The sequence below is a fragment of the Salvelinus alpinus genome, chromosome 23 (assembly GCF_045679555.1).
Source record: "Salvelinus alpinus chromosome 23, SLU_Salpinus.1, whole genome shotgun sequence".
Classification (NCBI taxonomy): Eukaryota; Metazoa; Chordata; class Actinopteri; order Salmoniformes; family Salmonidae; genus Salvelinus; species Salvelinus alpinus.
In genome coordinates, this window is record NC_092108.1 from 15,996,987 (window position 1) to 16,020,778 (window position 23,792).

Consider the following 23,792-nt stretch of genomic DNA (forward strand, 5'->3'; position numbering starts at 1 on the left):
AATTTACATAGTCAGAGGCCATGTCTCGGAGGTGTGAACATATAAATTCATTGTGAGAATATTAATCATGTTTTATTTCTTGTCCATTTATAAGTAATGTCAAAGTTTGTATAATGTTGAACAGTATGGAGTTACTATTCAAAAAGCAGGGAATGTTGTATTCTAGCTTGAAATATACTTATTCATGTTACCATACTAAAACGTATTGATTACTTTACATGTATAGGGAATGTATATACATTAGGGCTCAAGGAAGGGTCAAGAGGAACTAGGTGTGTGGTAAGTTACTGAGTGATATTGAAAGTTACTGAGTGAGAAAAGGGGACGTGCAGAAACCTCATATTCTGTTGAAATATGTTATTGTTGAAAATTTATGTTCCTAAAGGAGGAGGCAAAAGGGAACAGTTTAGTTTCAGTTCTTGATAAGGACCAGTTGCTGAGGAAGCAGGACCAGGAGGGATGTGGAAATCAGCTAGAAATAAGATCAACAGATGAAGAGAGAAGACACTGCTGGGAGGGGGGCCACAGATGCCCACCCCGAAGACCATCTGGTTATAGTCCTATCTCACACACATATATTTCCACACCCATGAGGGTCCTAGACTTTTTTATTATTATACCTTTATTTCAACAAGGAACACAGACTGAGACCAAGGTCTCTTTTACAGCTGGGCCCTGCGTATACATGTTTACACATACAGGTTAGGTACAATGATTAACAAACTACACAAGACAAACAAAACCATCACAGATAACACAAAAAAATACTGCAGCAGATTGTTACATTTACACATAGGTTACTCCCCTAACAACACAAGACCTTGCATTACCTGAAACAGTTACAAGCAATACAAAAATAAAAATCCTCCAATAAATATTTAAAATGGCCATGACAATACAGTAAGCCACAAGGCCTGGGCATCTCCAGTCCGCGGGGGCCTGATTGGTGTCACACCTTTCCCCCATCCCTAGCAAACACAGCTGATTTAAAGTAATTGGATTTTTAACTGAAGATCATGATCAGTTGATTATTGGAGTCAGGTATGTTAGCTGGGGCTGGGGAAAAGTGTGACCCCAATCAGACCCCCGAGGACTGGAGTTGCCCAGGCCTAAGTAAGAGGAACCTGCTGTGTTTCTGCCTAACAACAGAGAAGGAGAGTCTATCTTATGCATGCAAGGGGATGACGCCGCCTAGTTGGGAGGTATGAAGATGTGCTTGTGTGACTTCTATGTTGTCTTTGCAGCTGTATGACCCAGTGGTTGAATAAACTTGGTTTGAGCTTTTTCTAGTCGTCTGTGAGTTTTTACTCTGTTTGTTCAGAACCTAACAGAACGCTTTGCAAAGACTTGAAAGAGTGTGTATGTACGTGAGTGTGTGCGCCTGCGTGCGCATGTGTGTGAAGGTAGTTTTTCATACTGGGGACTTGGCGGGTAGCGGCAAATGTTTTCCTCTAGGGTTGTGACTGGAGGCTAGCAGCTTTAATCCTAGCCTGATTGTGTTTGCACAGGGAAGCATGCCTGCTTATAGCAGAACCAACCACAAACAAGGCAAGCAAACATTAAATCATGGCACAAACACACACTTGGACAAACAAATGCACAACACAAACACACAGACAAAAATTCACATTAGCACACACACACAAAAAAGGTTAGTTCAATAGAAAATGTGACCCGCCTGAAAACAAACCTAGGGGAAACCCTGATTGAGTATGATCCTTCTCCACTTCGATTTAGGTGTCATCTGGGGCAGTAATTCTCTACCTCATAGTGTCAACTTAAAAGAGACTAAAGAGCTTTGGGGAAACACTTTAAATGATAATGTTCTCTTTATGGAAATGATGCTCTGTCTTTAATCTCATATGTCTATCTGTCTACAAACCCCCAGTGTGGTGTGTCTCTCATCCATACATACGACTTAGCCTGACTTAGCCCCACATACTGCCACAGACAATGCACAACCCCTACATGCACATACTAATATCATATTATTTTTCCACTAGAGACTAGGGCTAGGCCATGTTGGAATGAAATCGGTCTGCACACACAGCACATTAGTCTGGTGAAAGCAGACAAGTGGTATCTGCTGCGTGAGATGAATAACACAGACACATACCATACTGTACACAAGCATCCAAATCCCAAGTCACTTTGCAGTGTTGATCCGCCTCCTATCATTTTGACTTTCCCTCACTCCCCTGACAAGCTCTGTTACCGCCCACGTAAATATTATTGGCCGACAGTCTCAGTTGAACGTTTTGGTGCTTGCAGTCCTGAATGCATCAGGGACCTCTGCATCTCGCCAAGGAACACTCTAGGGGAATCACTGATCAGACAAACTATGTAGAAAGATATTTGTCATAGTGGTAGAAAACCTTCCCTTCCACCCTTCCTGCTACCCCCTACCTCCCTTCCTTGGTAATCATGTATTAGCATACACAAACACACATTTCTGCAGTGATGAGAATCTCTCCCCCCACCGGAGGTTAAAAACATGCAGAACTGCAGATACTAAAACCTCCCCTAGGCACAGCACTACGAAAACACGTTGTCTAGAGAGAGAGAGAGAGAGAGAGAGGGAAGAGGGAGAAAAAGACAGAGAGCAAGAGATGGAGGGAGCAAGAGAGCGAGAGATAGGGGAAGAGTGAGAGTGCGAGAGTTAGACAGACGGACAGAAAGATAGAGGGATGGTATACTGTAGCTTGGTAGAGCTAGCTAGGTGGAGACAGATATTTTATTTTATTAGGATATCTTTTAGTCCTTATTTGAACTAATCTTCCAAGAGTCCTTCAACATTCAAATAAAATGTATAATAGAATCACATTGTCACATATAACATACAAATATACAAACAACAGACATTATACACTGACACATTGACCAGATAAATACTCAGAGAGATGGCGAGCAATGGAGTGAAGGAGAGAGAGGTGTGAGTGTCTAAATGAGATATCTCCTCTGCCCGACCCCAGTTACCACAGCCTGCTACATAAGCCGGCCTCCATTAGCAGTCAAGCTAAGGAGTAGCTTACTTCCTACTGTGGCCAACCACAACGCTTCTGTAGGGTACATCCCACAGGGAGACAGAGTCAGAACGGCAGCCATTAAAAGGTGCTACTGTACACGATCTTATAAAGCCTTAAATAGCTTGAAAAGAGAGCTGGGAATGTAACCCATACCCCACCCAACGTCTATAGGGAGAGAGAGTCAGGACTGGCCCAGCAAAACAAGGTGTTATATGATCTTATAAACCTTTAGAGAAAGAATAGGAGTTATGCTATTGATGTGATTTTTACAGGTTATTAAAAAATGTAATTAAATTGTCTGCATTGTTGTAAATTATCCATAAATTAGCATTTCACTGTTAGTCTACACCTGTTGTTTACGAAGCATATTTCAAATAAGATTGTATTTTATTTGATGTGAATTTGATTTGTGTATGGGCTTACAGTGCATTCGGAAAGTATTCAGACCCCTTCCCCTTTCCACATTTTGTTATGTTACAGCCTTATTCTAAAACTGATTACATTATTTTTTCCCCTCATCAGTCTTCACACAATACACCATAATGACAGAATGAAAACAGGTTGAGAATTTTTTTACAAATAAAAAACTGAAATATCTTATTTACATACGTTTTCAGACCCTTTGCTATGAGACTCGAAATTGAGCTCAGGTGCGTCCTGTTTCCATTGTCCATCCTTGAGATGTTTCTACAACTTGGAGTCCGCCTGTGGTAAATTCAATTCAATAGACATGATTTAGTAAGGCAGGCACCTGCCTATATAAGGTCCCACAGTTGACTGTGCATGTCAGAGCAAAAACCAAGCCATGAGGTCGAAGGAATTGTCCGAAGAGCTCCGATTGTGTCGAGGCACAGATCTGGGGAAGGGTACCAAAAATGTTCTGCAGCATTGAAGGTCCCCAAGAACACAGTGGCCTTCATCATTCTTAAATGGGAGAAGTTTAGAACCACCAAGACTCTTCCTAGAGCTGGCCGCCCAGCCAAACTGGGCAATCGGGGGAGAAGAACACAATGGTCACTCTGACAGAGCTCTAGAGTTCCTCTGTGGAGATGGAGAACCTTCCAGAAGGACAAGCATCTCTGCATCACTCCACCAATCAGGTCTTTATGGTAGAGCGTCCAGACACTTGGAGTTTGCCAAAAGGCAACTAAAGACTCTCTGACCATGAGAAAGACGATTCTCTAGTCTGATGAAACCAAGATTGAACTCTTAGCACTGAAAGCCAAGTGTCACGTCTGGAAGAAACCTGGCACCATCCCTACGGTGAAGCATGGTGGTGGCAGGATCCTGCTGTGGGGATGTCAGGATCGAGGGAAAGATTAACGGAGCAAAGTACAGAGAGATCCTTGATGAAAACCTGCTCCAGAGCGCTCAGGACCTCAGACTGGGGCGAAGGTTCACCTTCCAACAGGACAACGACCCTAAGCACACAGCCAAGACAACGCAGGAGTGGCTTCGAAACAAGTCTCTGAATGTCATTGAGTGGCCCAGCCAGAACCCAGACTTTAACCTGATTGAACATCTCTGGAGAGACCTGAAAATAGCTGTGCAGCGATGCTCCCCATCCAACCTGACAGAGCTTGAGAAGATCTGCAGAGAAGAGTGGGAGAACCTCCCCAAATACAGGTGTGCCAAGCTTGTAGCGTCATACCCAAGAAGACACGAGTCTGTAATCACTGTCAAAGGTGCTTCAACACAGTACTGAGTACAGGGTCTAAATACTTTGGTAAACATGATATTTCAGTTTTTATTTTAAATACATTTGCAAACATTTCTAAAAACCTGTTTTTGCTTTGTCATTATGGGGTATTGTGTGTAGATTGATGAGGGATTTCTTTCTTAAATTCAATATAGAATATTGCTGCAATGTAACAACATGTGGAAAAAGTAAAGGGTTCTGAATACTTTCAGAATGCACTGTATCTTGGTGGAGGGCAGAGCGAAACCTTTCAGTAACCTCAGTCTCTCCTATGACATTTATACCTACTAGTCTATGGTGCAGTCAAGGTCTAGGAGACAGACTGTAAGGTATAGAAATGTCTGTCTACACTTCTGGGAAAGGGTTAGAGTTAGCAGTTACCTGTCTGTCTACACCTCTGGGAAATACCTGAGTTCAAATTCAGAATGTACGTACACACACACACACACACACACACACACACACACACACACACACACACACACACACACACACACACACACACACACACACACACACACACACACACACACACACACACACACACACACACACACACACACACACACACACACACACACACACACACACACACACACACACACACACACACACACACACACACACACACACACACACACACACACACACACACAGTGAAGGGCTTTACAGTTTTTGTAGTAATGTCCCACAGACACAGAGTAGGGATTGAGTGTGTTTGTGTGATGACAGGCCTAACAGATGGACAGGAAAATATTTCCCAGGCTAGCAGCCTTCTACTGAAACACCAAGGCTGACAAATCAACCCCTCTCTCCCTCCCTCCCTACATCCTCTCTTATTTCTATCCCTTCCGTCACTCTCCATCCCCACTCTTGTTGTTCCACCCCTCCTCCCCCTCATCCCCCGTCTCTCTCCTCCCCTCATCCTGCTGTGTATCCCTCTCTCAATCCCTCAATCCCTCCATCCCTCTTCCTCCTGAAGAAATGGGTTCCAATCCTAGCGCGGTCCTAATCCTCTGCTTTCCTATGTAAAAATGTGTTGATATGCCATCCCTCCATCTCTCCCACTCTCTCTCTCCCTCTCTCCGTCCCTCTCCCCTGTGTTTGGCCGAGGCCCAGTCCACAGCTCCTAGGCGTACAGCCAACTCCAGCCAACAGCTAGGCTAGCGCTTAGCACTATAGAGAGTACATTAGATTAGCTTAGCACTGAAGGGACAGGCTGCATTAGACTCACACCATCTTGGTCTAGGAAGAGAACGAATTAAGTGATTATGAGAGAGAAGCCGTAGTCTAAATCACACGCACACCAGCTAACTGGCCCTCAACACAGCCAAACAAAACTAACTCACACTAACTCTCAGACTTAAAAGAACAGCTGCTTCTTTCCTGTTATAGAAGGGTGTGTAAGCATGGTGTTTGTTACGTCTTATGTTGGCAGTGAAGGGAATGAAGGGAGAGACCCTGGGCAGCTGTGTGTGTGTGTCTGAGTTTGTGTGTGTGCAAGATATGTCTGCTTAAAATGGACAGAATTAATGTAGATGATCATGAAGAAGAAGAGGATCTCAGTCACACACACACACAGACACACACTCACCCCGTATGATGGCCAGCTTGGCAGTGGTGGCCACATCTCCCTCACTGTTGCGGGCCACACACTCATAGACATTCTCATCTCGGGGGGCCCTGAGAGGCTGGATCCTCAGTACAGCCCCCGCTCCATCATCAAACTCTATTGTCTAGGAGAGAGGAAGAGATAAGGAGCAATCAGGAAACAGTCAGTAGAGAACCAGTCAGGAACCAGCCAGTAGAGAACCAGTCAGGATAAAGCCAGTAGAGAACCAGTCAGGATACAGCCAGTAGAGAACCAGTCAGGAAACAGCCAGTAGAGAAACAGTCAGGAAACAGCCAGTAGAGAACCAGTCAGGAAACCGTTTGGAATGAGGAGGAAAACAAGAGAGAGAAACTAGTAGATAGAACCAGGAAGAGCCAGAAACCAGGTGATTAACCAGGCACGACCACGAAGGACCAAGAAAAAAAAAAAAATATATATATATATATGAATAGTAAAGTGCAGTACAGAGACCACAAAAACTACTTAAGTAGCACGTTAAAGTATTTTTTCTTCAGTACTTAGCAGTACACCACTGCTAATATGATCTGTAGAGTATAGTGTTTACTCACCTCCGTGCGTTGGGAGTATAGTGTTTACTCACCTCCGTGTGTTGGGAGTATAGTGTTTACTCACCTCCGTGTGTTGGGAGTATAGTGTTTACTCACCTCCGTGTGTTGGGAGTATAGTGTTTACTCACCTCCGTGTGTTGGGAGTATAGTGTTTACTCACCTCCGTGTGTTGGGAGTATAGTGTTTACTCACCTCCGTGTGTTGGGGGTATAGTGTTTACTCACCTCCGTGTGTTGGGGGTATAGTGTTTACTCACCTCCGTGTGTTGGGGGTATAGTGTTTACTCACCTCCGTGTGTTGGGAGTATAGTGTTTACTCACCTCCGTGTGTTGGGAGTATAGTGTTTACTCACCTCCGTGTGTTGGGAGTATAGTGTTTACTCACCTCCGTGTGTTGGGAGTATAGTGTTTACTCACCTCCGTGTGTTGGGAGTATAGTGTTTACTCACCTCCGTGTGTTGGGAGTATAGTGTTTACTCACCTCCGTGTGTTGGGAGTATAGTGTTTACTCACCTCCGTGTGTTGGGAGTATAGTGTTTACTCACCTCCGTGTGTTGGGAGTATAGTGTTTACTCACCTCCGTGTGTTGGGAGTATAGTGTTTACTCACCTCCGTGTGTTGGGAGTATAGTGTTTACTCACCTCCGTGTGTTGGGAGTATAGTGTTTACTCACCTCCGTGTGTTGGGAGTATAGTGTTTACTCACCTCCGTGTGTTGGGAGTATAGTGTTTACTCACCTCCATGTGTTGGGAGTATAGTGGTTACTCACCTCCATGTGTTGGGAGTATAGTGGTTACTCACCTCCATGTGTTGGGGGTATAGTGTTTACTCACCTCCATGTGTTGGGGGTATAGTGGTTACTCACCTCCATGTGTTGGGAGTATAGTGGTTACTCACCTCCATGTGTTGGGAGTATAGTGTTAACTCACCTCTATGCGTTGGGAGTTGACCTTCTTGCCCTTCTTGTTCCAGTTGACCATGGGTTTGGGGTCACCTGACGCCTGGCACACAAACGAGGCCACACCCCCCGAAACCCCGATCTGGTCCCCGGGGATCTTGGTGAACTTGGGTGCCGCTGAGATAGACAATTAAATTAAAACTTTACTGTCCTCGTATGGAAATTCTGCAGCCAGGAGTCCAAGACATAATACAGCTCAGACAACAAAAAGTAGATAGAGAAACAGAGGGACAGAGGGACAGAGAGAGAGAGCGAGAGAGAGAGATATATTATACATTATTAGAATGATGCTACTTAATACTTTCCCTGTGCACTATACATAAATCATCACGGGGCGTCCCCAAAGACAGACAGCTCTCACTGAAGAGATGCCAACTAGTCCAAAGCCGTGGACAGGAAGAGATTGACATGACATCACTGTGTCGTGATGGACGTGGTGATTGGCCGCAAAGTACAGTCCACTTCCTGGCTACCATTTAGAGGACATTACCAAGGACTTCCTGTGTGTCATCAATAAAATATGTGCTTCATCTTCACAGGAGCAGGTTTTTTCACTACCCCGAGGCATGCTACTCCACTATGCAGCACAGATTGTTAGAACACATGGGTGGGTGCTATGCCGGGGATATTAAAAGGGGTCGTGGAAATTCACAGGAGATAATTGGCTTTAATGCAGTGATGGGCAACTTTGATGGGGAGGGAGCCACAAAAAAACTCATCATGATGGGCCGCAGTGGCTGGCGGTTCTGCATAGTGCCTACCCACATCCATACGCACACATGCAGTCAGAGCCGGCCCTAGCCTTTTGGAGGTCCTAAGCAACATGTTGTTGCCCTTGTGCACCTTGTGTATTCTACTATTCTAACTCTCAACAGTAAGTTGAGACCCCAACTCAGTTCAGGAAAAAAAATGTGTGGGGGGTGGATCTGCCAGTTACAAAAAAATATTTTTTTTAGAACAAGGACTTAGAGATTGCATACATTATGCATTTCATTCATACTATATACCGTATCTCTTTAACACTATATACAGTATCTCTTTAATACTATATACAGTATCTCTTTTACTTGAAGCTCCTTCTTATAAAGTATTATTTTATAAAATGTTATATTGCCTTAGAAACATTCATTTAGCTCCGACTTATCAAACATATCAGCTGCTGTCTGTTTCTCTGGGAGCAAAAACAATTTCCTTTTCTCTATACTGTATGCTTATTAGAAACGGCAAATAGAAATCAATTCCAGACACAGAATCCATACATCTCCATTGTGCAAAAAATCCAATCTTGTCAAGCTACTTCATAAATGTTCATCTTCTCTTACACACACACAGTTCTGTCCCTCTGTTTCTGTGGACTGTTACCATGGCAGCCAGCTTACCTCCTCCTCAGCTGCAGAATACGTTCTATCCATCAGGGTAAAGCCGGCCTAACCCTCACCATAGCAACCTCCCTCCCTCTCTCCCTCCTCCCTCTCTGGGCCAGGTCTTGCTATGCTGATTCGGTTCTACTCTAGAGAGAAGAAGCAGCTGAAGAAACCACACCATCATCCCCCCTCAAATCACTAACAGACAGAAAAGCACTCTGGCTTTCTGGCTTTCCTCCCTCCGCTGCTAACTTCACACTTCAGTGAGTAACAGTCACACAGCAGCCAGCCTACCTCTGAGCTGCGAGGTAAAGTGGCTGAGCAGAAACCTCAACAATACCTTGTCTAACAAACTGTGTATTATTGTAGTCTTTCAACCATACACGGCACCATACACTGTTAGTTGTGAAGTGTTGCACTACTTTGCGGAGCTGTGTAAGGGGGTTGAATTCATATTCAACATCGGTTTACATTTTTGCAATTTCGAAGAGGTGATTACTGGTGTGTTACTGCCACTGCTAACCAGAACCAATTCTATTTCTATGACCAATACTGGCCTCTGGCTGCATTCTGAACCAGGTTGGAGCCTTCGGTTCCGGTTCCATGGATCTATAATAAACCCAGACATACAGAACCAGTTGCATCATTTGAATGCTATTGAATTCTATGAGGACACTCAAGAAGGTTGTCTGTCCCTTTAAAAGCAGCGGGTCGAATAGCCTTCACTGCTTCACTCCCTGGCTGACAGCAGGGTATAATGATAGACTAATATCTCTGGCCTATCGTAATGAAACACTACAAGGCTATGATTATCTAATAGCAATGATAGGTAGGGGTAATGTGGAGATATGCGGCAGTAGGTAGCAGGTGCGTGTTATAATACTATAATCACCCCCTCTACGGCTGCATGCAGGAAATTAGACCTGTCTGGACAAGTCTGACCAGATCAAACCGTTCCACTGTAAATCCATGCCAATTACAGAAGTAGCCTAAAACTATGGCCCAGGGTTGTTCCTGGTGAGTTTACACGGTCACGGAAAACTCATAGTCCGAGCCATAACAATTAAGTATTCCAACCAAAACAAATATTAACATAGGCGCTTCATAAGAGTTAGAAATACGACTGCTATTTTGGGGCTGTTATTGGGGCCGCTATCTTCTTCGAGTCACAGAGCAACACTGCTAGAAGTGTTGACTGAAATACATAAGGTAACACCTCTAGATATAGTATGTATAACCTGGAAGTAGAAGCCTAAGTGTCGTTGTCCATTAGTTTACTCCAATTAGGGCAGGGGTGATAGAGTTAGGGGGAAATAATACATTAAAATATGTAAAGAAATATATATACCTACAAAAACCCTTGAATGAGTAGGTGTCCAAACTTAGACTGGTACTGTATATATATTTATGACTCTCTCGCGAGTGTTACATGCGAGAGCGTTGCAAAATAAATGTACACATACATGTTATTCAATATTTTCATCTAAACTGCTTTCGCGCGTCAACAAGCATCTGCGTTACCAGGCGCTAAAATAGAACTTAGCCTCTCCTCATTGGTTTTTAGGAGCATATACCCACGTGGGTGATTGAAAGATGAACTGAGGTCCATACTCCAGTCCAGATGGTGGTGGTAATGCACCTTAAAGTTGGTTGCCAACCACCATATGAAGTTCACAGAAGAAGAAGACTGAAGGAGGAGAGGATTACTAAAAACTAACTAGGTTTCCCCTTTTATCTGTGGATTAGTTGGTCGGAGTAGAGAAACACACGATTTTGTGTGAAAATGGGTTGAAATTCTTCAAAGATCCAGAAAAAAAGGACCTTGTGCATTTTAGGTAAAAAAACAACCCAATGTTATATCCCAGGACAAATTTGCTAGCAACAGCAAGCTAGCTAGCTAAATGGCTATGAATGTTTCATGTGTTTCGACCTGTCCCCAAATTAATATAGTTGGTTCAGAGTTTGTTTTGATATTTCAACTTGCGTGTCCTGATCACTTCTGGTGTGGATGAACAAAATAAACATGCGCTCAATGGCGCAGGAGGACATACGTGCATTCCCAGTCTAGTCAGCATGTTAGAACTGTAAGACATATCAAGACGTGCTTTCATACAATAGCCTAAATGTGATGATTGACTGAGTCCGTGCTGACAACCCCTCATTACTCACCAGTGTGTTAAAAAATATTTCTGTTCTTGAATGCCACATACTTCCATAGCGTTTTCAGTGTTGCAGGGTTAAAATGAGATGTGTTCTATGTTCCCCTGTCTCATTTAAGATCCACAAGACCAGACATATGAAGACATGATACTTTGATAAAGGTGAAGATTGAGTATGTGCTGACGTGTGTTCACCGTTTTTCAGTGCATTACAGAGCTTGTTAAACACCTATCACTGCAAAATAGACAGGTAGACAGGAAGATGGTCATCAACACCACGTCACCACTCACTGCAGCTAGCGCTGACCAACACAACTCACTGTTACAGCTGTCAGTCAGCAGAGAAGGAGAAAGAGGGAGGGAGGTAGAGAATGAGGGAGATAAAGAGAGAGAACAAAGATAGAGAGATAGATAGATACAGTAGAGGCACGGACAGCCATTTAGACAAACTGACAAACCTACACATAAATATCTCAACAAACATCATACAGATGGACAGACACATGAACTAACATACAGTATATCTGTAATGTGTTACTTACCCACCGCCTCAGACAGGTTGGGCAGGGATGTGAGCACCAGCAGTGGCAGTAGCAGACAAGGGGGGTAGAAGCAGAGTCCGTACCTAGTACGAGTCGCCCTGGACTGGGCTACGGTTCCACCTGGCCTGGGGGGAACCATGGTACCTCCTGCAATAGGGGATGGAGGTGGGGGATGGGGGGGAAACTTCCCTCAGCAGGGCTTGGCACTCTGAATAAACAAACAAACAAATTTAAACAAATATGTACAAATACATATGACGGAGAAAACATACTTTTGAAGAACAATTAACATAGCCGGTGATGAAAGCAGACTAGGTCAATTGAATGAAAAACCCTTTAGAGGTCAAGCAAGCGTCTGCATGTGTATACAGCACAGGAGGCTGGTGTCACCTTAATTGGGGAGGACGGGCTCATGGTAATGGCTGGTGCGGAATTGGTGGAATGGCATCAAATACATCAAACACATGGTTTCCATGTGTTTGATGCAATTCCAAATATTATTGTTCTGTATGTTACTATCCCAGTACAGACATATTCAGCCTCTTCAGCCACTGCTGTAATAGCCTTTCTACTGGAACAGTTTACCTCCACTGGCCACACAAACATAAAAGGTGTACATAGCAGTGGAGGCTGCTGAGGGGAGGACGGCTCATAATAATGGTTGGAACAGAGAGAATGGAATGGCATCAAACACCTGGAAACCATGTGTTTGATGTATTTGATACCATTCCACTGATTCCACTCCAGCTATTACCATGAGCCTGTCCTCCCCAATGAAGGTGCCACCAACCTCCTGTGGTACACACGTTCATAAAACCTCTGTGCCCCTAATAGGGAAACACTCAGTCAAAGAGGATATTAAAGCAAAAGGTGTGTTTGGCCATCCGGGCACCATGCAATATTCAATAAGAGTGTCCATTATGTTAGACGGTAAAGCCCCCCTATAATAGATGTCCTGTGGGTAATCCTAGTCCAGCCAAGGGGATTGGGCCTGACTCCTCTGAGCTGGGTGTTTCAGAGCCGAGCTCTGCAGAAGCTCCCTGCCCAGGAGTCAATAACTCCTCTGGTCACATCTATCCCTCCCTCCCTCCTTCCTTATCTGCACGGTAGCATACACACATTTATTCTGTTCAGAACTGATGGAACACACACAGAGAGACACACAGAGAGAGACACAGAGAGACACAGAGAGAGACACAGAGAGAGACACAGAGAGAGACACAGAGAGAGACACAGAGAGAGACACAGAGAGAGACACAGAGAGAGACACAGAGAGAGACACAGAGAGAGACACACAGAGAGAGACACACATAGAGAGACACACAGAGAGAGACACACAGAGAGAGACACAGAGAGAGAGACACAGAGAGAGACACAGAGAGAGACACAGAGAGAGACACACAGAGAGAGACACACAGAGAGAGACAGACACATACAGATGATTAGAGGAACACACACAAGTACACGTGTGTGCGCACACCTACCCACCCACACACACACGTCCTACACTTCCCAAAGTTATCAACAGTTTTCCACATCCAGTGAAAGGGTTGACTGTGATCCTAATACAGAAACGTCCTACCATTCTGGAGGAGTGTTCCATATTAATATGTATATGGAATTATCCAGCTCTTATCAGACTGACGGGCTAATGACACATTAAAAGGAATTAGCGTCTGGCTCTATAACCCTGTTTGAGCTCTAAATATAACTAGTCTATAAACGTATCTGTCCATCTGACATATATTTCATGGAGCGCTACTTCCCTGCTTCCCCCTCTCTCTTATCTAGGCTCTGAGAGCACTTCCTAATAGATATGGAATAGAAAAGCTTTCAGGATTTACTTTTCAATTCAATAACCTAATAGCTGCAACCTAATCAGAGCTCATTCAAGTACCATTCCAGCAGCGCAATGAATTCTCCTCTTAAAGAAACTCAATTTATTGGCGAGCATCATCAGCATGATGCAGGGGATGATAAGAAGCAAATATATGCCTCGTCCTCGTCAATGTGGGTCCTGTGTTGAACTGCCTGACTGGCAGAAACTGGGCTGATTCTGCACGGTAGCATGGTAAAAGGGTTAGAGAAATTTCTGATGAAATAAATTCATTCTGGAATTACTTCTTTCCCACTGTTGCGAATTGGTCCTGATCTAATTACATCTTGAGTGGTCTGTCACTAACTCTGTTCTGGTCTACCCTTCTCTCATCTCATACATGTCTCCTCCTATATCCCTTCACCCTTCTAACTTTCTGTCTCTCTGTCTCCTTACTGTCTGTACCTTGTCTCTCTGTCTCCTGTCTCTCTGTCCTCCATCTCCCCAGTATCTCTGTCCCCTGTCTCTCTGTCCCCTGTCTCAATGTCTCCTGTCACCCTGTCCTATCTCTCTTTCTCCTGTCTCTCTTTCTCCTGTCTTGTCTCCTTTTCTCCCTGTCCCCTGTATATCTGTCCCTCTGTCCCCTGTCTACATGTCCCCTGTCCCGTCTCTGTCTCTCTGTCCCGTCTCTCCCTCTCTCACCACATCTCATCATCCCCAGCTCCGCCTTCCCTGTCCCCTGTCTCTCCATCTTGTAGTTAAAACCTCTTGACACTACAGGGGGTGCTGTTTCAACTTGGACATTTATCGTTCCCAAATTAAACTGCCTCGTACTCAATTCTTGCTCGTACAATATGCATATTATTATTACTATTGGATAGAAAACAATCTCTAGTTTCTAAAACCGTTTGAATTATGTCTGTGGGTGAACCAGAACTCTTTCTGCAGCGAAATTCATGACAGGAACTGCGAAGGTCTGAAAACGAGGCTCTGTTCTCAGATCAGTTTAAAGCTCTGTATGTATCCTATGGGTCGACATGAACTACACCCGCCTTCCCCTGGATGTCAGTAACCAATGAGAAGTGGAATGGAGTTTCTACGTAGATCTCAAACCTTATAAAAGGCCAAGGAACGAAGGGAGCTCTCTTTTCGACATTCGTCATTACGCAAAGCAAGACCTGAGGATGGCATTTTGAAACGCTCAGTTATCAGCCTTAGATATATCCGTCTGTAATTTAATTCGATATGGGTGTTAGAAACATCATAACGAAGTTATTTTAAACCGAGTTATATCAGTTTATGCGAGTATATTGCTATTTTCGGAATTTCCTTAGTATTGCGTTTTGAGGATTTGGGCATGTTGTGGCCACATAGCTATTGTTAGCTGCTAATTCCGAAGTTGAAGATGACGTTTTACAACCAAGCAACGATTCTTTTGGACAAAGGACACCTTGCCCAAGATTCTGATGGAAGCTCGTCCAAAAGTAAGAGCTATTTATGATGTTATTCCGTATTTATGTGTAAAAATGTAAACGGATTTGTCCGCCATTATTGCGGCACTAGTCTGGCTGTAACGCACACTGTATGTCTAGTAACGTTAATTTTAAAAATCTAACTCAGCGGTTGCATTAATAACTAATGCATCTTTCATTTGCTGTCCAACCTGTATTTTTTAGTCAAGTTTACGATTATTTATTGATTAGATTAGGTGCCTTTCCAAGATGGCGCCGACCAGAATGCATGACCTGTTGCCACTGATCACATTGTATAACCACGATTTGTGCTGCTAAATATGCACATTTTCGAACAAAACCTATATGCATTGTGTAATATGATGTTACAGGACTGTCATCTGATGAAGTATATCAAGGTTAGTCCAAAATTATATATCTTTTGCTGTATTGTTACGATCGCTAACCTGTGCTGCTGGTAAATTGCTTGTGTTTCTGGCTATTGTGCTAAGCTAATATAATGCTATATTGTGTTTTCGCTGTAAAACACTTAAAAAATCTGACATATTGGCTGGATTCACAAGATGTTGGGCTTTCATTTGCTGTACGCTGTGTATTTTTCAGAAATGTTTTAAGATGAGTAATTAGGTATTTGACGTTGGTCTCTGTAATTATTCTGGCAGCTTCGGCACTATTTCAGATTGCAGCTGCAATGTAGAACTGTGATTTATACCTGAAATATACAAATTTTTCAAAAAAAACATATGCTATACAATAAATATGTTATCAGACTGTCATCTTATGAAGTTGTTTCTTGGTTAGTGGCTATATATATCTTTATTTGGTCAAAATTGTGATAGCTACCCATGCAGGAAAAAAATGGTGGGAAAAGAAAGTTGTGTCTTTTGCTATCGTGGTTAGCTAATAGATTTACATATTGTGTCTTCCCTGTAAAACATTTTAAAAATCAGAAATTATGGCTGGTTTCACAAGATGTGTATCTTTCATCTGGTGTCTTGGACTTGTGATTTAATGATATTTAGATGCTAGTATTTACTTGTGACGCTATGCTAGGCTATGCTAGTCAGCTTTTTTACTGTGGGGGGTGCTCCCGGATCCGGGTTTGGGAGGAATTAGAGGTTAACCTGCTATCTAAACCCGTGATCCTTCCCTGTCCCCTGTCTCTCCATCTTGTAGTTAACCTGCTATCTAGACCCGTGATCCTTCCCTGTCCCCTGTCTCTCCATCTTGTAGTTAACCTGCTATCTAAACCCGTGATCCTTCCCTGTCCCCTGTCTCTCCATCTTGTAGTTAACCTGCTATCTAAACCCGTGATCCTTCCCTGTCCCCTGTCTCTCCATCTTGTAGTTAACCTGCTATCTAAACCCGTGATCCTTCCCTGTCCCCTGTCTCTCCAGCTTGTAGTTAACCTGCTATCTAAACCCGTGATCCTTCCCTGTCCCCTGTCTCTCCATCTTGTAGTTAACCTGCTATCTAAACCCGTGATCCTTCCCTGTCCCCTGTCTCTCCATCTTGTAGTTAACCTGCTATCTAAACCCGTGATCCTTCCCTGTCCCCTGTCTCTCCATCTCTCTGTTTACCCCCCCCCCCCCACCCCCGTGTCTCCTTCCTCCTGTCTCTTCTTCTCGCTTGTATTTAACCTGCTATCTAAATCTTTGATCCTTCTCTTTCACCACGACCCGTTCCCCAGCTGCAACAGCTGCCCGACTGTGGTCCACTAACACAGTTAAACAAAGGGGCTTACAGTAAGTCTATCTGTGAATGGAGAAACAGTCCTAGCTACTGTACTGCAGGCCTTGCCAGGATCTGTCCTAACACTTGTTAATCCTCTAAAACCCATCTCTACTCCCACTGCATTGACCCTGTTGGCTGGCAGTCAGAATGGCCTATTTGCCTCTGTGCTTTCATGCTCAACCCTGGCACACGTTCCTTTAAAGGATTTTGGCAATGATGCACTTTTCCACTTCCCCAGAGTCAGATGAACTTGTGGATACCAGTTGTATGTCTCTGCATGCAGTTTGAAGGAAGTTGCTAAGTTGTGCTAGCGCAATTGCTAACTAACATTAGTGCAATGACTGGAAGTCTATGGGTATCTGCTCATGCTAGCAGATGCTTTCATGCTTTCTGCTCATGCTAGCATGTTGGAGGTAGTTTCACAAGCCAATGCTAACTCCCTTCATACTGGACACAGAGACATACAAATGGTATCATTTGATTCTAGGGAAGTGGATAAAGGGCCTCATTAGTATCCCTTTAACTTATTCTCCAGCCAAGTGTGGAGATATTACTGTACTGTACCTACACACAGCATATACTACATCAGCAGTACCATGCATCAGGGCCATGTGTGTGTGTTCTTACCTCTGGGTGTTCCCTACAGCCCTGGCTGAGGCATCATGGCCTGCTCTGTGGAATCCTCAGTGTGACCATCCAGTGGACCTGCAACAACACAGGAAGGAGGAGATGAGTTATCAATACCTGAGGGTATGTGCGACCTCATAACAACACACACACACACATACAGCCTTTGTGAGCCCCACCCGGTTCAAGGCTAAAATATTTTCAGTTTGCGAGATACCTCGTAAGGAATCTAACAGCAAATTAAGGGTAATTCATGGTAATGTCTCTATTATGATCCTAAGCATCACTTTCCTGTTCCACTGTTTGGTTTTTATCACCTCACCCTCACCCTCACCCTCCCCTGTACCCCACCCCTTCCTCTTACCCAGCATGCCTTGCACCACAGTCGGGCTGAGGCAGTCTCTACGGGCCCTGTCTCCATGACAACAAATCAGCCAGTGAGACGTGAGATCACAAGCAGGATCTGTTTCTTTGGGTAGGTTTATGGCCAAGCAGTAGCTGGGAGATAGCTGGGAGATATACTACGACCTGGAGTTAGTAGCTACAGGAGAGCAACCAGGAGGAGTGTCTTCTGACCAATACAGGTGAACAGACTGATGAGGAGTGTCTCCAGACCAATACAGGTGTACAGACTGATGAGGAGTGTCTCCAGACCAATACAGGTGAACAGACTGATGAGGAGTGTCTCCAGACCAATACAGGTGTACAGACTGATGAGGAGTGTCTCCAGACCAATACAGGTGTACAGACTGATGAGGAGTGTCTCCAGACCAATACAGGTGAACAGACTGATGAGGAGTGTCTCCAGACCAATACAGGTGAACAGACTGATGAGGAGTGTCTCCAGACCAATACAGGTGAACAGACTGATGAGGAGTGTCTCCAGACCAATACAGGTGAACAGACTGATGAGGAGTGTCTCCAGACCAATACAGGTGTACAGACTGATGAGGAGTGTCTCCAGACCAATACAGGTGAACAGACTGATGAGGAGTGTCTCCAGACCAATACAGGTGAACAGACTGATGAGGAGTGTCTCCAGACCAATACAGGTGTACAGACTGATGAGGAGTGTCTCCAGACCAATACAGGTGAACAGACTGATGAGGAGTGTCTCCAGACCAATACAGGTGTACAGACTGATGAGGAGTGTCTCCAGACCAATACAGGTGAACAGACTGATGAGGAGTGTCTCCAGACCAATACAGGTGAACAGACTGATGAGGAGTGTCTCCAGACCAATACAGGTGAACAGACTGATGAGGAGTGTCTCCAGACCAATACAGGTGAACAGACTGATGAGGAGTGTCTCCAGACCAATACAGGTGAACAGACTGATGAGGAGTGTCTCCAGACCAATACAGGTGAACAGACTGATGAGGAGTGTCTCCAGACCAATACAGGTGAACAGACATGACTTTAGTGATAGAAAATCAGACTACACAAAACCACACACACACTGTAGTACACATGCACAAGCACACACAAACTGATGGAGGGGGCTTTGCTTCCATATCATTACAGATTTCCTACTGTAGTATGTATACACTTTGTGAATCTATTGTTTTTGGGCAAGAGCAGCTCCTGTGATGTGGTATAGAGATGGAGCTGCAGTAAGGCCAGGGAGAGGCTTCTGGAGCATCTAGACCCTGCTGGCAAAGAGACAGTCATTCACACATGCACGTACACACACACACAAACGTACATGTGGACACATACACACACGGCAGATGGCAAAGCATCATGGGGTTCGACCGACACTCACTCTCTCAGCCTCTCTTTCACACACACAAACACACACACACACACACAGAGAGAGAGAAGCAGCCAAGGATGAGGCACGTCTTACCGCAGGCTGATGCTGCGTCGGCCTCGGTTACATTTTGTGCAGGGGAGCTGTTGTCTTTGTGTTCCTGTGATTCCCACTTCACAAGCCATCCAAGCCTTTCCCGACAAGACTACATAACCGTCAGTCTCCTAGCCGTCAGTCTCCTAGCCGCCAGTCTCCTAGCTGCCAGTCTCCTAGCCGCCAGTCTCCTAGCCGCCAGTCTCCTAGCCGCCAGTCTCCTAGCCGCCAGTCTCCTAGCCGCCAGTCTCCTAGCCGCCAGTCTCCTAGCAGGAGCACTGTTTACTCCGCTGCATACCAATAAAGATTCAGACCAGGGTCCCTTAACAAAACTGCAATATTAATGTTCCTGAGTTATATAGCAGTATTTAGAAATTCCCAGTATTAGCTATTCCCACTAGCAATAACATACTAGCCCTACATACAAGTACAGAACTGTATCAAACAGAATTAATACCAGTTCCTACAGGAAGGAATATTTGGGAATAAGGAACGTTATCAAGCTCAAACATTCCCAAACCAGAAGCCATCAAGAGATTACCCCATTTACTCATGTTAAGCTGCGAGCCAGGATGAGTGATCCTTAAATCACACTTCCGAGAATGAATATATTTAAAAAAATGTATTCCCTTCGAACCGTAGGGAGCTTCCGCTTGGCTTGTGGTTGATGCTGCATTTAGTGATCGTTCCTCTCTGGGGTTTGGAGAGGAGGAATGGGCACTGAAGGGCTTAGAAAGACTGTGTGTTAAGCTTCCTGAGTGTGTGTGTGTGTGTGTGTGGGTGCGTGCAGCCGTGTATGGCATACGCTTTGTTTTCCTTCAACTAATCTCAGTATTCGATTTCCTCTCGACCACTTAAGTCCCCATAGCAGGAGCCTAAAGACCTCCCTGCCTGAGTTTGAGCTCAGCAGTGGCTGTAGCTATGTGACAAAAACTCTACTTTCTTGGCTGCATTCTCAAGATATACAGTACTCCTAGCACCTGCACCAGTCCTCTCATTGATCCGTGAAAGCATATTCATGCCATTTAGCAAAGAAACTTACAGTCATGCATGCACACATTTAACATATGGGTGGTCCCAGGAATCAAACCTACTATCCTGGCATTGCAAGCGCCATGCTCTACCAACTGAGCTACAGAGGACCTTCTCCTTATCCGACCCAAACAGCCCACACTGACTGCACCAAAGGGTTTAACCAACCTGATTCACATTGGTGGTGAAGTCAAGTGCTTAGTGCAGTGTTGTGGTCACATTAATATCTCCAAAGCGGTGGTGTACTGTCCCGTACAGTAAGCCTACTCAGCTAAAAGGGGTTTCAAGGACAGACACAGAGGAACTACTGGCATCTGCTCACTGACTGTACAGTATGTGCCCTCAGATGGAGCCAACAGATGGACTGGCTTTTAAAACGCAGGAAACATAGCACCAAATGGTATTAAAGTACATATAGGCCGGATTACACAATTGGTTAAGAAGGAAGGGAAACATTTACTTACAGGCAACCAGGCCTATGCAGAATAGTTCAAAGCACAGTGTGGCTGTTCAATTGAATTGGCGGCCTTATGGTAGACTGTAGCATAATGCAGATTGGATAAATATGACTTTCAAATCAAACGGAATTGTCCAGGATATGATGGTGACCCTGTGACCTTTGTTGCCATGGTAACCTAGGTTTTGCATCTCTTTTATCTGTTGTAGTTAAAGTGAAGAGGGAAGATACTGTTAGGAGGAGAGATTTCATGATGACTGGGACAAGATATTGTACTCAAAATGATCCCAAGGTAACCAGCTGGTGCTTTTGAGGGAAAGGCTCAAGACAGGATTAGTCGGTCCTTGGTAAAAAATATAATAAAACAAAATACTTTTTTTGTCTTTCTTTTTTTCAAAACACTGCTGTTGGTTTGACTCCTATTAGACTTAGGTGGGCCACACAACAAAAAGGACAGGGAATCATTGCTGTATTCAACATGCTCACTTTCATATAGCTGACATGTTAATACTTGTAAAGAGTCTCTGATCATAAAAAGCTGTATATGGACAAGAATCATTATCACAGCCTTCACACACATTCATTCACACACTGCAAACACACCCACCCACACTATAACACATTCTCACTGACAGAGAGAGATGATGCTAATTCCTAAGACTAAACATCACTTTCTCTAGGATAAACAGCTTCAACAGAGAGAAACAGGCAAATGTCCCCCACCAATAACCAGAGGAACACTTCAGACCTGTCAACATCCCTGCTGTCTCTATCATTAAAACAGGTCCTTGGTCTGTCTGTCTGTCTGTTCATTGGTTTATTAAGCAGCCTGATGGCTGAGACCTTGTCAACTCACTGCTCAATTAGCATATATGAGCCTGCCACAAACCTTTATCCATGGGCGGCAGGTACATGCACACCTGTATGGGCGGCAGGTACATGCACACCTGTATGGGCGGCAGGTACATGCACACCTGTATGGGCGGCAGGTACATGCACACCTGTATGGGCGGCAGGTACATGCACACCTGTATGGGCGGCAGGTACATGCACACCTGTATGGGCGGCAGGTACATGCACACCTGTATGGGCGGCAGGTACATGCACACCTGTATGGGCGGCAGGTACATGCACACCTGTATTGGCGGCAGGTACATGCACACCTGTATGGGCGGCAGGTACATGTACACCTGTATGGGCGGCAGGTACATGCACACCTGTATGGGCGGCAGGTACATGCACACCTGTATGGGCGGCAGGTACATGCACACCTGTATGGGCGGCAGGTACATGCACACCTGTATGGGCGGCAGGTACATGCACACCTGTATGGGCGGCAGGTACATGCACACCTGTATGGGCGGCAGGTACATGCACACCTGTATGGGCGGCAGGTACATGCACACCTGTATGGGCGGCAGGTACATGCACACCTGTATGGGCGGCAGGTACATGCACACCTGTATGGGCGGCAGGTACATGCACACCTGTATGGGCGGCAGGTACATGCACACCTGTATGGGCGGCAGGTACATGTACACCTGTATGGGCGGCAGGTACATGTACACCTGTATGGGCGGCAGGTACATGTACACCTGTATGGGCGGCAGGTACATGTACACCTGTATGGGCGGCAGGTACATGCACACCTGTATGGGCGGCAGGTACATGCACACCTGTATGGGCGGCAGGTACATGCACACCTGTATGGGCGGCAGGTACATGCACACCTGTATGGGCGGCAGGTACATGTACACCTGTATGGGCGGCAGGTACATGCACACCTGTATGGGCGGCAGGTACATGCACACCTGTATGGGCGGCAGGTACATGTACACCTGTATGGGCGGCAGGTACATGCACACCTGTATGGGCGGCAGGTACATGCACACCTGTATGGGCGGCAGGTACATGCACACCTGTATGGGCGGCAGGTACATGTACACCTGTATGGGCGGCAGGTACATGCACACCTGTATGGGCGGCAGGTACATGCACACCTGTATGGGCGGCAGGTACATGCACACCTGTATGGGCAGCTGATAACCTAGCGGTTAGAGTGTTGGGCCAGTGGCTGAAAGGTCGCTGGTTTGAACACCCTAGCCGACAAGGCGGGAAATGTGTTTATGTGCCCTTGAGCAAGGCACTTAACCCTAATTTGCCCCAGGGGTGCTGTAATACTATGGCTCACCCTGTAAAGCAACACATTTTACTGCACTTATCTGGTGTATGTGACAATAAAACCTATTTTTACTGCCAGAAACCTCCATCCAAACTGGATGCCGTTGCTACAGTACAAACTGTATGTTCTATCTACATCAATGTACATAAATCAATATTATGTCTATATACAGTGTTGTAATGATGTACAAATAGTTAAAGTACAAAAGGGAAAATAAATAAACATAAACATGGGCCGTATTTACAATGGTGTTTGTTCTTCACTGGTTGACCTTTTCTTGTGGTCACAAATCTTGCTGCTATAATGGCACACTGTGGTATTTCACCCAGTAGATATAGAAGTTTATCAAAACTGGGTTTGTTTTTTAATTCTTTGTGGGTCTGTAATCTAAGGGAAATATGCGTCTCTAATATGGTCATACATTCTCCTCCCTCTCAGCCCTCCTCTCCTCCCTCTCAGCCCTCCTCTCCTCCTTCTCAGCCCTCTCAGCCCTCCTCTCCTCTCTCTCAGCCCTCCTCTCCTCTCTCTCAGCCCTCCTCTCCTCTCTCTCAGCCCTCCTCTCCTCTCTCTCAGCCCTCCTCTCCTCCCTGAGCAAATGAACGATTAAAAGCCAATCAAGCGAGCCACATAGTGAAACCTGAGACGCTGCTGCCTGACGGGAGCAACAGCAGCCAATTAGTGAAGCAGCTTCTGGAGGA

The 23,792-nt window shown here is 45.0% G+C and overlaps 1 protein-coding gene across 5 annotated transcripts in view; it reads right to left on the bottom strand.

Moving 5' to 3' along the window:
- The window catches only part of LOC139550336 (receptor-type tyrosine-protein phosphatase S-like), a 125,323-nt gene that overhangs the window by 95,432 nt on the left and 6,099 nt on the right, over positions 1-23,792 (bottom strand). For 4 of the 5 annotated variants that reach the window (XM_071361176.1, XM_071361175.1, XM_071361174.1 and 1 more), the window contains exons 2-5: positions 17,578-17,655; positions 11,929-12,136; positions 7,835-7,980; positions 6,320-6,461 (exon numbers count right to left, since the gene is read on the bottom strand). In XM_071361176.1, coding sequence (XP_071217277.1) covers positions 6,320-6,461; positions 7,835-7,980; positions 11,929-12,067 — 427 coding nt within the window. In that variant the 5' untranslated portion in view covers positions 12,068-12,136; positions 17,578-17,655. The remainder of the gene's footprint in view (positions 1-6,319; positions 6,462-7,834; positions 7,981-11,928; positions 12,137-17,577; positions 17,656-23,792) is intronic. The other variant, XM_071361173.1, reaches the window with a different exon arrangement.